This window comes from Choloepus didactylus, chromosome 1 (assembly GCF_015220235.1).
Source record: "Choloepus didactylus isolate mChoDid1 chromosome 1, mChoDid1.pri, whole genome shotgun sequence".
NCBI classification, from domain to species: Eukaryota; Metazoa; Chordata; class Mammalia; order Pilosa; family Megalonychidae; genus Choloepus; species Choloepus didactylus.
In genome coordinates, this window is record NC_051307.1 from 85,812,952 (window position 1) to 85,831,209 (window position 18,258).

At 38.3% G+C, this 18,258-nt stretch overlaps 1 protein-coding gene across 1 annotated transcript; it reads right to left on the reverse strand.

The window, feature by feature from the left end:
- Nucleotides 1-717: 717 nt before the first annotated feature.
- On the reverse strand, nucleotides 718-8,192 carry LOC119534115 (cytochrome c oxidase copper chaperone). The gene is made up of 3 exons (XM_037836163.1): nucleotides 7,988-8,192; nucleotides 5,979-6,066; nucleotides 718-859 (listed from the first exon to the last, which is right to left on the reverse strand). The coding sequence occupies exons 1-2, from the start codon at nucleotides 8,092-8,094 to the stop codon at nucleotides 5,982-5,984; spliced, it is 192 nt and encodes a 63-aa protein (XP_037692091.1). The 5' UTR covers nucleotides 8,095-8,192; the 3' UTR covers nucleotides 718-859; nucleotides 5,979-5,981.
- Between the last annotated feature and the right edge of the window lie 10,066 nt (nucleotides 8,193-18,258).

Sequence of the window (18,258 nt, forward strand, 5' to 3'; positions counted from 1 at the left end):
AAGGTTAAAATAACTAACATGTTGCTGAGAGCTTAGGAAAATAGGCATTCTCAGATACTAAGGTGCAATAGAAACCACCGTTCTAGAGATGAATCAGGTGGTAAATAACGAAAGCCTTGAAAAACACACATAGCCTTTGGCTCTTCCTTAGCTGAGTGATTAGTAAAGGACATTTTGTGATTTTCCTGTGGAAACTTCTACTGCAGTATTATTATAAAGCAGACACATACACACCCATACCCACAAACTAAAAAGCATGTATATATGCAGAGATGAAAAGAAGGTCACCAAAAAAGTAGTCCTATTGTAGGCTGGTGGCACTTTATGTAATTTCTTCCATTCTTCATTTTATTATAATTCTATAAAATCAACAAGAATTTTTTTAAAATCACAAATAACTTAGATATCTGTTATGTGTCCTGTTCAAAATTGAGGCCCAATTCCTAGAATAGCATCTGATACACAGCCATCAGATTCATTTTGAATTGGTAGAGTTATTTATTCTTATTTCCATGCACCTAATTTTGGAGAGTTCTTTGGATCAGATCAGTATCTGTTTTCTTCCTACAACGAATATCAAGAGCTACCAGAAAGACACAGTAACAAGAACATAGGAAACCTGTAAGATTTGTTTATACCATATCCTTTAAGAACAAACAAAACAAAAAGCCATAATGAGGATATAAGGAACTCAAAAAGAAACACACTTGAAGATTGTTGACCAGGGATAAATATATATGTATTTAATAAACTATAAATATTTTTTATCATTTATCAAGACATGTGTTCATCAAATAATTCCCCAGATTATTTAGTAGTCTTCATTCTTCAGGAATTATTCATTCACAGAGCAGACCACCTACAGAAAAAGATTTATTTTAGAAAGTCAGATTTTAAACATCACGCCAGACCTACAGCATTTAGGAATTAGAACCACTAAGAAATGAATGCCTCAGTCAAGTATCATTAACTAATTGTCATTTCAATTACTGAAATAAAAGATCCAAACTTTTAATTCTAGTCTGGCCTAACTAAAAATATCACTGAAATAGTTCAATCCATTGTGTTGTTTAATCTTTGGAAGTCTTTGTTGAAGTAAAAACAACATACATGTATTTATTTTTTTCTAAAACTACTTTCGTAAAAAAGCCAAGGCAGTTTATTTTTACAGATATTCAAGAGAAGAGACTTGAATATCTGCAAAACCCTCTTTACTGATTCAGGCATGTTTGGCAAAGATTCATGAAGTGGAAGGCAGAGGTAAGCTCAGTGCACAAGGCACTTCCTGTGGAAAGTAATTCACTTAATCCCACAGGCAAAATAAGGGTTAACTCTTTGGAAATCTATTTGGAAAGAAAATAGGAAAAGAAGCAGAGGGCAGGGTAGCAGGTCTAGTCAAGCCAGTACCAGGCCTCTCTCCAGATAGCTCCCACCAACCCTAACACCCTTTCCTACTGGAGAAGAAAGAAAACAGTGCTAAACAGGTAGAAGTAAATTGGACTACACAACTCTTCAGGTACTTCCCTCACCTAGCTGTTCCTTTCATTTGGTTTACAAACAAAAGCATACCTCTTCAACAATACAAATATCTAAGCACTCTCTTTTCTAAAAGGCTCAAGGGAACAATAAACTTAAGGAAAGGTTTGGGCAGAAAGGATAACCAAAAATGAAGCCATTCCACATTTCCTGTGACGGCAGTCCACAGCATTGTTACCTGTTTTGCTATGGACTGTACAACAATCAGAAGTGGCTATCAGGTAATAATCCCTACCTTGGGAACAGAAATGCATATACATTTTATCTTCCTTGTCTGAGTGTAAATGGGAAAGACCTTGTCTTTTTTTCATCTTGGCATCTTCCAGGGTCTTAAACAATAAACATCTATTGAGTGAATAAATGTTTGAATGGCAGAAACGACCCTTTTCCCTAGATTTCCTTGGGATCACATTTTTATATATAATCAGTTGCTTATTTTGTATGTATTTGAAATGAGCATATTTTAAGTTCCCCACTATTAGGTTCAATTAAACTTAAATACTGAGTGTCACCACCGCTCAGTGCTAGTTCCTTAATTTCTTTCAATGATTTTAGCCCCAGGCTTCTTCTGACTCCTGAAGTCATCAAGTCAGAAGCTGCCATTTCCTCCTTACATTTTAAAGCAGGTTCTGTGTTCTCTTTTTTTTCTCTTTCTGTAAAAGCAGCAGTCCTGAGATGGGTCTAGAATCACCACATCTATTTTTTCTTAGGAGTTTTCAATTCTCTTCCTCTGCTACTATTAAATCTCAGAAAACTGATATTTAGCATTATTCCTGCAACAACGTCTTCAGTTTAGGCCACTAGTTCTGAAGGAGAGGTGCACTTTAAAATCATCAAGGAATTTCTGAGTCAACAGGTACAGACTGGGACACAGGCTTACGAATTTTGCAAAATGTTCCTCAGGTGATACTGAGGTACACTTCTCGGTAAGAACCACTGGCTGAATATAGTCCATTTCTTATTAAGTCCCAATTTGATGAGTTCAAGATACTATTAAGATTTACCTATTTAGGAATAACAAAGGTTTTTGAATTACGGCACTTTTATGAACATTACTGAGAAGATCTAAGTTTGCAAAACAGTATTCTTTTGAAGCTATCCTCAGAAAAATGGGATCTAATAGTGTAAAAGATACCAATTTACTTAAGTTTATCTTATTACAGTGCAGAATTGTGTTAGATTTTGCCCATAGCCAATGATTTGCTTATTAATACTTGTATGTACCTACGCATTTCAGCAATAGGGCTTTCTAATTAGTATTAATAATAAAGTTTTAAGATTAAAGATAAAGACTGTGTAATTCTAAAAATATGTATATTGGCAACAAAGTCTCATTAAGTGCAAGGAGTGACAGTGTAAAGTGCCTGTAAGTTGAAGAATATAAAAGACCTGAACACTAGTTTTAATTCTACCACCTATCCACTCTTAACTTGAACAAATGAACTTGCTTCCATTTCCCTGGGGGGCTTGGAAAATAGGATACCTGGGACTGATGGGGATGTGTGTAAATACCTGTTTCTATTCCAAAATCATTATATGCTAAAAATGAAAACTTGACATTCTGAATTCTTAAAAATGCCTCCACATGGATTCAGATTGTTGTTCTCGTGACCAGGATTCAAAATACATAATCAGGTCATATATTTAACAGATCTTAATTGAATATTTGCTATCCAGAACTCCCAAGGTGCTGGCTATTTTGTTCTGGTTTCTAATTTTACAGTTTGCAAAGTATATTCATACCTATCTTATTTAATCATCACAAGTCTATGAAGTAGTGTGGGCACATATTATTACCTCTATTTTACAAATGAGAAAACTAAGGTTCAGAAAAGTTAAAGACTTGTCTAAGACCACACAATCAGTTAAAAGCATAAGGTCTCCTAAGTCCAATGCTTTTGTTTTTCTTTTATACCCACATGAAGTACATAGGAATCACTCACTTTCTCTGCCCCAACAGTAAAGGAAACTATGATACCTTCTGGTCTCCTTGAAGATACACTACTTATAACAGACACTTGTACCACCTTTGTGGCCCACACAAAGTCCAAGAGAAGCTTTTGATTTTCCTAAAATTAGCATTTCTTTCTTTTGAATTGAAATTACCCTTTTTATTAAGGCAGGGTCTGTCCAAGCCAACAGCTAACACAACTGACTAGGAAAAGAGTTAGTTTATGAACAAGGAAACCATGTACAGATGTTGAGCTTTTCAGGTCTTGAGAAATAGTCACTAGGATGCTTAAACTTTTTAAGAATGCCAAACAGCCCTGCCCAAGTTTACTTATATTATAAAATGATTCACCATGGGATTTCTTTAAATAATCAGCTAGTCTAAAAGCCACTTAAGTATATCAGGTAGATATAGCAGTAGATATACTATATAGAATCACAAACTATATTATGGTTCTCTTTTTATAAATGAAGAAACTGAAATCCAGACAGGATTAATGTCTTGATCAAAATCAAATGCAGCTAAAGTGAAAAACATGCTAAGCTAGACACTGGGAAAACCAAAATCAAGCCTCGGGGAACTTTCAGCCTAGACTGTTTCCACTACATCATGATACTTCTTATCAGGTCAGGACAGGTTTCTTATCCCTCCTTTCTACAGCTTAATGAGCAAGACTGGCCCTGAAATTCCAAAGAGGCAGGAAAGAGGTGAAAGGGAAAGAAGCCAGGCTCTCTATCACTATTTCATTGGTATGTGGCTTTGGTGTTATCTCTCCGCTATTATTAAGTTAAAAATGGTGGTATTAGGAGAGGGGCATAAAGCAGAGGTAGTCAGCCTAGAGACTGAGGTTTCAGTTCTGATCTGGCTGATCAACCTGGGGCAAGTAATTTCATACCTATAGGCCTTAGTTTCCTCATTTATTCATTAATTTCTTCAACAATCCTCTACTGGGCAACTACTATGCACAAGGCATTGTTGAAAGGACTGGGGATATGCCAGTGAGCAAAACAGAAAACACCTACTTTCTCAGAACTTACATTTTAGCTATAAGTGAAGCAATTCAGACAATAAATAGATAATATGCAGGTGACAGTAAGTGTTAAGAATACAGGAGCCACTAACCACATGTTACTAAAGTTAAAATTAAATTATAAAGTCAGTCTCACTGGCTACATTTTAGCACTAAGTAGCATGTGGCAAGTGGCTACTCTTTTGGAGAGGGCAGATTGGAAATTTACCATTATCAAAGGAAGTTTTATTGGAAAGTGTTGGGATGGAGTAATGGGGAAAGTGCTATTTTAGGTGTGGTGTTGAGGGAATCTCTAATAAGGTGGCATTTGAACAGAGAGCTGAATGAAGTGAGAGAGTGAGCCAAGTGGCTATCTGAGGGAAAAGAGTCCAAGCAAAAAGATATTTATTTGTGGTGTCGCTGGATACACATCCCTAGAGGTCCCTGTCAGCATTAAAATTTGAATTCAAAGTTTAAAGTTCTTCAGAAAATGGTCTGAATTTTTAGTTTTATTAGAATAGAACATGGTACAAAAGAGGTAGCATCAATTTCATTTTTGTTTTGCAGAAATCAATGCATCCAACTTAGGGAGAAGATATCACACACACAATAAATCAAAACTGAGTAAACATATACATACCTTATGATCAAAACATATTTTTGTCCTAGGGACACTTACAAAACACTGGGTTTTATAGAAAGTGTTTCATTGCTATTTTAAACATTTGAAAAATAACACAGACTATTTTCAACAGCAAAACTGTTTTTTTGTAAAGATTTCATTGACAGAATGATTAGGTGCCCACTGAGTAATGGCCTTATTTCCAATACCACATATGTTTTGGTTTTAGTTTATTTTATACAATGATACAATTTATGTTCAGAGCATATGTTTCACTGTAAAAATGGTAAGAAATATGTATTGAGAATATTGTGTATTATAGCCATTATCAAACTGAAACAAGCTAATTGCTTTTAAATCTGATCCTTAACCCTAAAAAAAAAAAAAAAAAAAAAAAAAAATGCATCCTTGTGTTGCTTACTCTCTATGTAAAAGCATTTACCAAAGAGCTGCAACATTAAAACAAGGAATAAGAAACACCTTCCTTTCAGTTCCTTTAAATTGAACAACTGAATATTTTTAATTTCCTACTGCCACAATTTCTTCTGACTCCAACACAACTCCAAAGGCTTTTGTCAAACCCTTTCTTGAAAGCTAAATTCTTCCCTTCGCAAGTCAGCTAAATGCCTCTCAATTTATTAGTATCATTTACTCCCCATACTGGGAACTGAAAAGTTTTTTTTTTCAGTGATACTTAAATATGTCAGGTTAGACTAGTGTTCTGAAAGCAACTATATTTCATTTCTGAACTACCATTCAGATAGAAAGTTGTTCAATGACTGATAAATCTGAAAGCAACAGACAAATCTAAAGCAAAAAGCCCAAGTATTATCTTCCTAACCAGAAAATACCATACTCACATTTCATATCTTAAATCCCAGGGCTCTCATACACTCCTTGTGGGCCTCAATTAGGTGTCCACAGTGCTCTTCTCCTTTCTCGATGATGCTATAAAACAAAATTCACTCGTTATCTAACAAAGTAGGTATTAAGCACTTCAGTAAGAAAGCACGCATGACAGGCAAAACATGGGTATACTGGAATGAAACTGGGGTTGAAAAAAAAATGTGATTACATCAAACAGGTTTTTTTTTAATTGGGTCTTATGATCTTTCCACCCATGAAGATGGTCCTCAGATAACTAGCTTTGGAGAGGAATCTGATTAGAAGAAATAATTAGGCATATGAAATGTTGCCTCTAGCCCACACCCAAGGAATAATACTGACCTATAATGAAATAAAGTGATTAAAGTATTTATGTTAACTAAGAACAAAGAGGAGAGCTTAATTCTTTGCCTGCTATCACAGAGGAATTAACCTTCCGATTCTGCCCTACATTTAAACATCAACTAAATAAATCCACTTATAATCACAAGACATCCAACCAAACAGCAAAAAAGACCTGGGAGCCAGGAACAAGCAAAATGATCCCCCTCATAATGATCAATGAACTTTTTACCTGTAAAATTCACAAAATAGAGGTTAGGACCACACAGCTTTATTTCCAGGGCCTGAGAATGTCATTTTTGAGGAAAGAATTAAATTAAGCCAAATTTGATTCCAAGAAAAAAACTGACTCCTGACTCCAGATATTTGGGGAGAGGCCATAGGGGCTTGAGACCATTGATGCAAAAAGAATTTAAAGAAAGTAAGTTCTCCTTTCTACTAAATCCTACCCATCCTTCAATAGTTAGCTAAGCAAAGAATTGCTTGCAAACTGAAGGGACTGCCTGGGATAGTGAAATAGTTCCATCCACTCAGCATTTATTGAATGCCAGATATTGTGCCAGGCACTTGATTTGGCTTACAATATTAACACAATAATCCCGTAGACAGCTTCTTTTCTTAGGCCCAATTTACTGACAAATGAGGCATACATATTAAATAATTTCCTCAATCTTCCTCAGTTGGTGGACCAGGATTCAAACCTTCACTCTAGATTTCAGGCTCTTAATTATGATGCTATACCATGGGACGGTTCAATAAGCACCGTTACTACAGAGGTAATTTCTGTATCAGATTGCAGTCTTTCAATTCTCCCTTTAGAGTATAATTTTCAAAGTATTAACTAGTTTAAAAAGCAGAGTTCCTACACCCATTATGCCACTTAGGATTTGGAGGTTGAGAGACAAGAAGCGCACATTCACTATATCTGAAGAGATCTGTTCCACAATAAGAGACTTATAAAATCAGAACAGAAACAAAATCTTTTGGTGGACTGATGGCAATCTAAGCGTACATTCTTAACACTAAATTGTCATCTTAAGTCCTGGATAGTTGATTTTAAAATCATCTGTCTTGAAAAAAGATGGGTGGGAAAACGGTTCCCTAGGCAACCCTTCAAAACTGTAAGGTATGTACCCTGGGTCCTACTCTCTCCTAATTTTGGTATAAATCCTTTAGAAATTACCAGAAAACGCTGGTCTTGCCAAATCTTCTATTACAGCCCTTACCACGTGGTATAGCAATCATTGGGGAATGTCTCCACTAACAGAGCTTCTCTAACTCAAGAAGTACCCTTACCCGTTTCTACATCTTCGGACCTAACACAGTGCTTGACGCTTGACACATAACACATAACAGACGCTCAAAAACCACTTGCAGAAAGGAATGAGCAGGGGAAGCGAGCCTGGGGTGAAGCTGATCTCTCTCCTCACCCTTTACCCTTTTCCCAGAGCTGTGGACCCCATGAAGTAGTCACCAGACAGGGGACCGCAAAGTCTACTGGGCCTATAACTCTCCCAAGATTGCCGCACAACACAGTGAAGGGTGTGACCGAGCCCAAGGAGGGACAGAGGACAGAGGCACCGAGACACGCCGGAACTTGGCGCACGGGCCCGCAGGCGCCCGCTCCGGGCTGCGCACTGACCACGCATCGCGCGCTTTCTTGGTCTCCGGGCAGGCACAGCAGGGTTTCAGCGGCTTCTTCTCCTGAGACTCGGATGGCACAGGACTTGCGGCTGCCAGACCTGGCATCTTTAGCGCCTAAAGCAGCTATTACCAGAGACGACACTAAACTCCCCCAGTCCCTGCAAGCGCCGATTGGCCCGCAGTCACTTCCGGGCGTCGCACTAAAAACGAAAGGAAATCCTACCTCTCTCAGTGGGCGGGCAAGCATATAAAGAGCGCGTGCGCATTACAACCAGATGCAGTGAAATTACGCGAACGTCGTGGGCGCGTTTTCAGCGCAGGCGCAGAGAGGCCGGGTGAAAGTGCACGGAGAATGTTTATAAATCAGCTTGGAGAGGTGTCCGGAACCGCGAGAACTGAAGGTCGTTTCGGAAAGTTTATCTCAACTTTTTCACCCCACCTCCACTAAAGCGGTTTTGATAATCGCGGGAGCTGGGGGACGGGGAGTGGTATATGGGAACTCTGTATTTTCTGCATGATCTGCTCTAATTTTTAAATAAGTATTAGAAATAAATGGTCAGCACGAGGGGGGGAAAAAAAGACGTTCGAACAATTCAATGCGCAAATGTTGAAAAAGGGAACGTCCCCCTGATTCCCACCCCCATACGCTTTAAATCCTCAGCTTATTGTCATTTTTAGCCCCCCAACTGATTCCATTTTGGTATGAATTGTTCAATTATAGGGCGCGTAGACCGATTAGAAAAATTGAAAATGCCTTTTCCTTAGCATTTCTTGAATTCATTTAGGGAGATAAGTAAACTGGAGCCCATGTTATTTGCAATAGAATGAACATAATCATTGTTTTTTTTCCTGCAGAGAATTGTTGGGGGAAGAAAATGAACTTATTTTTTTAAAGCAGGACTTTTGGGGCCTTGTTCAAATAGCTGCCTGTTGAGAGATGTTTGGATAGTCAAACTTTCAGTATCACCTAACCAAGGTTTGTCTCCGTATTTCAGAGATTTGGGTCAGGGAATCTGTAGGTCTCTGGTGCTATATAGGAATAATTTCTATATGTGTATCTTCCAAGGTACTCAGACCATCCCCATTTTGTCATCTGAAAACTTTGTAAGCATGGTTTTTACTTTATTCTGGATGGAAATGTTTAATAACACAGCATATTACCCTTATGTTCTCTGGAGTTCACATTCATCCACTATTATCAATTGTTTCAACTAGTCGTTCACTCATCTTGATGTTTAGGCCCTTGCTAGTCAAACACGGTTCTTGGACTAGCAACATCAGCATCACCTGGGCACTTAAAATACAGTAAAAGAGGCGCAATAAGTCAATGGGAAAAGAAAATAGGCAATCTATATGGAGAAAACTAAACTGGATCCCTACCTTAACACCACAACCAAGGGGACTCCAAATGCATAAAAGGCCTAAATGTGAAAGATCAAACCAAGAAATTAATAGAAGTTAGTGGAGGAGAATGTCTCTATACTGAGGGGTGGGGGGAAAATTTAACAACTTTTCAAAACCTGAAATTTCCCCTTCTAACCACATTCACATATATAATCCAGTGCTGTTAATTATGTTCACAATGTTGTGCTACCATCACCACCATTCGTAAGAAAAACTTCACTGCAGTTGAAATTATAGTCCTCATTTATAGATGAGAAAATCAAGGTTCAGAAACATACGTGATATGCTCAAAGTCATATAACTAAACGCAGCCCTGGGTTTGAATATCTTCTCTCTCTAAGGGCTGTATGCTATCTATCACCTATTTTGTTTGTCTAAATTATAGGCGATTTTTTTAATTAAAAAAAAAATCATTAATCTATATTTAGTTTTACTACTGAACTTTTTTGTATGGGAACTGAATGAGGAAGAAAAGGGAGAGAAGACAAAAGAAAATATCTGAGAGTTTAGGGAGTTAAAAGAATTGGAATAAACTGAAGACACAGATTACGGGCTGATTACTTTTCTGCAATTCAGAGAAGAATTTTTTTGTCCACTCTCCTTCCTGCTTCGCTGAAGAGAGGGTACTAGGAGACACAGCCCTCTCTGTGACTTCCTCAGAGTAAGCTGGTAAACAGCTCCTTCCTACGCCCCACACTTCCTTTCACCTGCTGTGTTCAGGACCTTAACCAGCCCCTGGTTTCCTCCCTGAGCACTGTGAACCCTTTGACTCAACAACTGTTTCTTTGGAATGGAATATTCTACTGCCCTTCGGGGGGAGAAAAAGACAGGGGTGTTCCTTTCCAGAGTGTAATATTTCACTATTTATATGGGGCTACTTAACTCTTCTCTCATTTCTACAGTGGTGTAGCTAACCTACACATGTCGGTTACCTTTTTTTTTTTTTAAGAGAAGATGAACTCAGATGTATTTGTTAGTTTTTTTTTGCAACAGTAACAAACAACCCCAAGAGATCTGGGTGATTTATAACAACAACAAAATTATTTCTTGTTAAAGTTGTATGAGGGTGTAGATCTGGGCAGTGACAAGCTCTCTTACACTTTGTTTAATTCTGGCACCCAGGCTGAAGGGAGAATTTCTATATGAGACCTACTATTCTCATGGCAAAGGGCAGGAGCATAAGAGAACCTGGGCTGAACCATGTAATGTAAAGTCTCTGCTTAAATAAAGCTTATATCTTACACATGGGCACTTACAGCCCACTGACCAAAGCACATCACAGAGCCAAGCCCAAATCAATAAGGTTATTGTGCATACTCCTTTCCTAGGATGTGGGGCAGATGAGTTAATACAGGGAGGGAGCGCAAATGTTTGAAAACAATATTATAGAGAATAGGCATGGGTTAGAGGAGGGGAATAGGGAGAAAGGGCCCCACTTGCTAGAAGGTGGTACAAGGTTTTATACATATAGAATGGGAAATAACTCAATTACTGACTCTCAGTGTTTAATTTTTTTGAGTACAAGTAATAGGCACCCAGTTCAAATTAGCTACATGGAAAAGGGAACTAATGGGTTCATATAACTAAAAATCCAGGTGGAGTTCAGGCAGGCCAGATCTAGGCTCCCAAATGATATCACCAGGAATCACTTTCTCCTTGTTTAGGGCAGGTTCTTTCAAATAGTTTCAAGATGACCTCCAGAAGCTGCAGGTTTACAGTCTACCAATTTAGCAACCCCAATGGAAAAAAAAAATACCCATTTACCAATAGGTCCAGAAAAGTCCTGAGGTTGATACTCATTGACTGTTTGTCTGGCTTAATTCACAGGCCCTCGCCTAGTCTGTGTGTCAAGAGGCATGCAGTGCACCCATTAGCCAGGCCCGTGTCACACGCTCACACCTAGAAATGGGACCGAGGTCAACCATACCTGAAAACCCTTGGACTGAGATTGCAGTGGAGTTCTCCAAAGGAAATTTGAGATGCTATTACCTGAAGGCAGCACTGAGGGCCCCACAAGGCTGCCATGGAGAAGTATTGGTTATCTAAGTTTATTCTTGTTAGGCAAGGGAAAATGCTCACGAGCAAAGTCTCATCGACAAGGAAAGTTACAGCAGGACTTTTACAGAACCAGGGATAAAGAAGTCAGGCTGGAACTCCAGTGATGTTGGGGTGGCATTTTGGAAGTGGGGAATGAGTAGGGTAGTTGGTTTCAATAGATTGTTGCTTTCAGTAGGTTGGAGGACATGAAGTGGGGCTTCTCTAGGAAATTATTTAATGGAACATCTCAGTTCTCCCTGAGATTGATTTTTTCAGAGCAGTGGTATGCCACTAGTATGGGTTTTGCTTGGTACAGGTCGCAGTCTTTGTAAATAGACATTGGTGGAGATTGGATGTCTGGCTGATATAAAGAGCAGTGTCCACTTTCCTAGATCTAACTTGATGTCAAGTCACTTAGACAACTAATTCAAGATGCCTAAACCATCCTGTCTGAAGGCAAGGTTAGTTCAAGAGCCCAATGAGGGTCAAGTTCTTAAAGTCATAGTTCTTGGTGAGGTTGGGGGACAGCGACTCATCAGGTCACATGAGTCTCGTTTCTCATAATTGTTCCATTGGTCACTGAACAATGAAGTTTTCAATTCTCTTTTCCTTCCAGAATGCTATAGATAGGCACAGACAGAATTGAGTTTCAGGGGGACCAGGAAGGAGGGTTAGGATATTAGAGAACAAAGCATGAGAGTGGTTGGTGCCAGACTGGAAAGGGCAGAGAGTATGTGATCAGAGAGGGAGGCAAACCTTTCCTTTTAAAATGTCCTAGTTTTCTGATGGGTATAGTAGGAGTAAGTTCACAGAAATGTTGCTATATTAGGTTACTTTCTTGGGGTAGAATAGGAACATGGTGGAAGTAAAGTAGTTATTTTAGGTTAGTTGTCTTTTTCTTACTCCCTTGTTATGGTCTGTTTGAAATGTTCTTTTATTGTATTTTTAAATTTTTTTTAAATTTTTTATTTTTTATACAGTTTATTTAAAAAAAAAGAGTTAATAAAAAAAAAAAAAAAAAAAAAAAACAAGGAAAAAAAAATATGCAGAGCCCCCTTGAGGAGCTGGTGGAGAATGCAGGGGTATTGGGCTGCCCCACCTCGATGGTTGCTAATGTGCTCAGACATAGGGGACTGGTGGTTTGATGGGTTGAGCCCTCTACCACAGGACTTGCCCTTGGGAAGACTGTTACTGCAAAGGAGAGGCTAGGCCTCCCTATAATTGTGCCTAAGAGCCTCCTCCCGAATGCCTCTTTGTTGCTCAGATGTGGCCTTCTCTCTCTAGCTAAGCCAACTTGGCAGGTGAAATCACTGCCCTCCCCTCTACGTGGGATCAGACACCCAGGGGAGTGAATCTCCCTGGCAACGTGGAATATGACTCCTGGGGAGGTATGTAGACCCAGCATTGTGGGATGGAGAACATCTTCTTGACCAAAAGGGGGAAGTGAAAGGAAATGAAATAAGCTTCAGTGGCAGAGAGATTCCAAAAGGAGCCAAGAGGTCGCTCTGGTGGGCACTCTTACGCACAATATAGACAACCCTTTTTAGGTTCTAATGAATTGGGGTAGCTGGTGGTAAATACCTGAAACTATCAAACTACAACCCAGAACCCATGAATCCTGAAGACGATTGTATAAAAATGTAGCTTATGAGGGGTGACAATGTGATTGGGAAAGCCATAAGGACCACCCTCCCCTTTGTCTAGTTTATGGATGGATGAGTAGAAAAATGGGGGAAGGAAAAAAACAAACAAACAAACAAAGGCACCCAGTGTTCTTTTTTACTTTAATTGCTCTTTTTCACTTTAATTATTATTCTTGTTATTTTTGTGTGTGTGCTAATGAAGGTGTCAGGGATTGATTTAGGTGATGAATGCACAACTATGTAATGGTACTGTGAACAATCAAATGTACGATTTGTTTTGTATGACTGCATGATATGTGAATATATCTCAATAAAATGAATTAAAAAAAAATGTCCTAGTGATCACTATATTCAGAAGGGTAGAAGTCAACCCATTTGAATGATAAAAAAACGAAATACTTCATCCACTTTCTTCCAATTATGATTTCATTCCCTTTCCTTCATACCTATGACCCTTTCCCCTAAGCAGACTACAAAATGGGTTTTAGGAAATGAGAAATTTTAATTGATTCCCGTGATTTCTTTCAATATTCAGTGATGCATCTCCTAATAATTTTTGTCTGATAAAAAAAAATCATTTTTCTTTCCTCTCTGATTGCCAGAGAATCTTAACAAAGGGGACTAGGAAATAAGACTCAGGCCACCCCTGTGAGGTAGAAAGGACTTGGGGCATTGGCAGCCACTGCATTATGTGAGCAGCTCCTAAGTAGGTGCCCTTCCCTGTACAAGTGGGGTCTTGGCCCTTAATTCCAAATTCCTTTGTTTCCTAAATCATTCCTTTCTTTCTATGATTTTGGAGAACAATCAACACAACGGCAGAAGCAGTGAGACTCTTTTCTCCATTTTCCCACTGTCTTTCAAGAAGGGGACCTCCTGTGGGGCAATCACATTCCTTGACTGTTGACAGTCATGATTTGGTGAATTCTGCCAGAAAAGCTGATCCAGACTAAAAATATTTGTCTAAGGAGAGATGGAATTTTTTTTTAATTCATTTTTATTGAGATATATTCACATACCATGCAGTCATACAAAGCATACATTCAATTGTTCACAGTACCATTATAGTTGTGTATTCATCAACAAAATTAATTTTTGTACATTTTCATTACCACACACAAAAATAGTAAGAATAAAAATTAAAGTGAAAAATAATTAAAGTAAAAATACTCGGTGCCTTTTTTTTTTTTTTTTTTTTTTTTTGCCCCCATTTTTCTACTCTTCCATCCATACACTGGACAAAGGGAAGTGTGGTCCATATGGCTTTCCCAATCACATTGTCGCCCCTCATAAGCTATATTTTTATACAATCATCTTCAAGATTCATGGGTTAGAGATGGAGTTTTAAAAGGTATTTTTGCCTGGTGCTTTATGATAAGGTTATGTATGTTTGAGTAAATTAGGTTGAAATTTGCAAAGAAAAAAGAAATAGTAAGTGCTACTTCAGAGTCCCGTCAAATTTTGAATATAGGACCCATGGTAATGTTCTGTCCTCAAAGTGCTGCACTTAGCATAAAAGGGTAAAAGGCAGCAACTTGCGTTTATTGTACTCTACTAATCTGTACACCAATATGGCACCTGTTCACTTTCTAATAAGGGCACAGGAGAGGCTCAGTTCCTCCCCTGTGTATAACTTGCTTGGAGAGGCAGACTTGGGGCCATTATTTCCTTCCCTATCCATGACTTGCCAAAGAAATCATACTGCTCTTCCACTGTGGTCATCAATAAGATTGACCGGTTTTCAAAACTCAAAGTTGTGTGGTCACAGTCTTGAGGCTGGGAAAGTGTCCAAATCAAAGCATCATCAGGGTGATCCTTTCTCATAAAACTGTGGCTGCCAGGAATCCTTGGTTCCTCTGTCACATGGCAAGGCACATGGCAGTATCTCCTGGTCTCTCCCTTCTCTTCTGCTTTCGTTGATTTCAGCTTCTTGCTTCCTTGGCTTTCTATGGGTTACCTTTTTTTTTTTTTTTTTTTTTTTTTACCTTTGAAGATTTTTTTTCATGTCTCAATAATATCCTTTTTTAAAAAATTCAGTTTTATTTAGGTATATGCACATACCATACAGTCATCCATGGTGTACAATCAACTGTTCACAGTACCATCATATAGTTGTGCATTCATCACCCCAATCTATTTTTGAACATTTTCTTTATACCAGAAAGAATCAGAATAAGAATAAAAAATAAAAATAAAAAAGAACACCCAAATCACCCCCCCACCCAGATCCCACCCTACTTTTCATTTAGTTTTTGTCCCCATTTTTCTACTCATCCATCCATACACTGGATAAAGGGAGTGTGATCCACTAGGTTTTCACAATCACACTGTCATCTGTGGGTTACCTTTTAATTTATGAATAAGTTAAGGGCAGCTTGTAATTTTTAAATTATCGTTATGCTTGCTTTAAACTAACAATTGCTTTCATACCCAGCTTAAATGCCTTTTGCCTTCTGGGGTGGCCTGTATTGGCAGGAAAGGAAAAGTACAGATATAAAACATATGAAATTTAGTGCTTCCCACTCCCCTCCCCACTTCACCAAGAAAAAACTCAAAACCCACTTCCCCCAAGAAAAACGCAATAATTTTAAAGAGCTGTAATTAGATATGAACATGAGAGTAGGCGCCACATGGAGACTAATAATGGGATTCAACCATCTGTCTTACAGAAGCAAACTCTGAGATTAGTTTGATTAGTGTCTTTTTTTTTTAAGTCACATTCTCTCTCCTCATTCTGATTTTAACCAGCAATGTTTTGCTCTTTTAAACCTCTAAGACACTCTACTATTGCTAAAATTGGTAAATTAGTAGGCAGAAGTCTTGAAGTGGTGCCTGTGATGGACTTTTTCATAGTATGATACTGAATGGGCTCATTAGCTACCAACAACACCAAGTGACCTTCTTTGGATGGGATGACAGACCTGGTAGTATAACAATCAAGAACTGAGGAAATATTTTCTAAAATCCTTCCATGAAAGGGGTGTTCTTAGTCATCTGTCATGCCTAACTACCCTTACCAAGTAGTCATTTGTCATGCTTAACTACCCTTACCAAGGGTAAGTGGTTGAGGTTGGTGGAGAAGGAGTGACACCATGTGCTAAGAGAGAAGAATTACAAGGCTTAAATTCCAATTTGCCTAGTCAATAGATTCAGAGGCAACTTTGTACAGTATTTACATTTCTGCTTCTGCAAAGAATGCGTTTTAATTTCTACAGGTAAATATGTACTGTTAAGAATTCTGAAGACCTTGTATTTTATGCATGATTGTTCTGTAAATGCACAACTTATCTAATTCAAGAAAGAAGGAAGGAAGGGAGGGAGGGAGGAAGGAAGTGAGGAAAGAAGGGAGGAAGGAAGGAAGAACAGACTCAGAAGGGTCTGAGATTTTACCCTGCTTCCCTACCCCTGTTCTGTGGATGCTAGTAGAAGCCATCAGACTGCTGGGTCAGAAGAAAAACAGCATATTACAGCAACAGCAGTAGTCAGAGTATCAGCATTTTCATGCCACTTCCCTGGGCCCCAGTTCCCACAGGGGATGTGAAGAAGGTCAGATGACATCTGCATATGCGCTGGGTTGCATTACAGGAGAGGAACACCAAGCTTAGGAAACCCAAATCATTCACGTTGGGCAGTGAGAATGTCTGCCCTTTGCTCAGAGGCCATCACTGTCTCTACTTTCTGAGGTTCTTTACTCTACAAGGGAATCAGGGCAGTTAGTGCCTCCCTTGCAAAACATGCAGAAATGTCAGAGACTCATGGAGAACTGTCTCCCAACATGGCTAAGCTTAACTTTCATTTGAATGAAATTCTATTAACTAGTAACTCTTCCAAATATCAAAGTTTCTTCTATACAAATAAACTAAAAGGCACAGAACCTAATCTCATAAAGGTTGTGTATTACTCATCTATTGCTGTGTAACAATATTATTACAGAATTAGTGGTAATACCATTATTATTTCACAGTTTTCACAGGTCAGGAATCTGAGCATGGCTTAAGTGGCTTAATTGCTCGTAGTCTGCAATTAAGATGCTGGCCAAGACTTCATACTTATCTGAGGTTCTCCTGGGGAAGGATATGCGTCCAATCTCACTCAGATTGTCAGCAGAATTTAGTTTCTTGCAGTTGTAGGACTGAGGGCTTCGGTTTCTTGCTAGCTGTCGTTTGGAGGCTACCGTCAGCTCTGAGACCACCTACAGTGCTTTGCTGCATGGAGTTCCCCAGTATGGCCACTTGCTTCCCCAAAGGCAGTGATGGGGAGAGAGACTACAGCAAAATGTGTACTATGATTGTGTAACATAATCACATAATCACATATAGCCCGCCACCTTTGCTGTATTTTATTGGTTAAAGGGGAGGGGATCACAACAGAGCATGAACCAAGAGGTAAGGATCAAATGGTCCTCTTAAGAGTCTATCCACTACAGGTTGATTATCTAAAGATAAACCCCAAACAGAGACTGTGTGGAACATACCCATAAATGTACAGAAGTTGGTCAACTATACAAAAAAACAAGGCCAAAAACATGTATATTTTTGCCTTTAATTCTGGGTTGAGGAGAATTTCATCCTTTCTATACTTATGAAGGAGTCTATGAACCAAAACTCAGAACAAACCATAAAAATTGCCAAACCATTAACCAAAATCAAATGTTATTTTTTAAATCATATTTCTTTATTGTAGAGTATAAATATACAGAGAGAAGTGAAAACTTTTCAAGTACAATTTAACAAGTAGTTAGATAGCAAATTTCAAAGAATTTTATGGGTTACAGTTCTACAGTTTCAGTTATTTCCTTATGTGAATTATAACACATTGCAAAAAAGCAATCTTTCAAAGAATGATTTAACAAGTAGTTATATAGAAAATTTACAAGATTGTTATGAGCTACAATACCATAGTTTCAGTTCTTTCCTTATTGTGAAATATAGCATATATATAAAAAGTTGATAACTTTCAAATTACACTTCAACAAGTAGCTATAGAACAAATTTCAAAGGTTGCTATGGATTACAGTTCCACCATTTTTGTTCTTTCCTTCTAGCTATTCTAATACCCTAACAACTAAGAAGAAGAAAATTATATAGAGAGTCAATATTCTTAATCCTTTGTTAAATTCCATCTTGTCTGTTGCTACCCCTTTCTCTACTTTAATCACTTTCCTGATCTTCAGGGATATTTAGAATCT

Coding starts and splice junctions, on each gene's coding strand:
- LOC119534115 (XM_037836163.1), bottom strand. CDS start 8,094: ATGCCAGGTCTGGCAGCCGCAAGTCCTGTGCCATCCGAGTCTCAGGAG. Junction 6,067..7,987: donor AAGAAAGCGCGCGATGCGTG/GTCAGTGCGCAG, acceptor TTTGTTTTATAG/CATCATCGAGAAAGGAGAAG.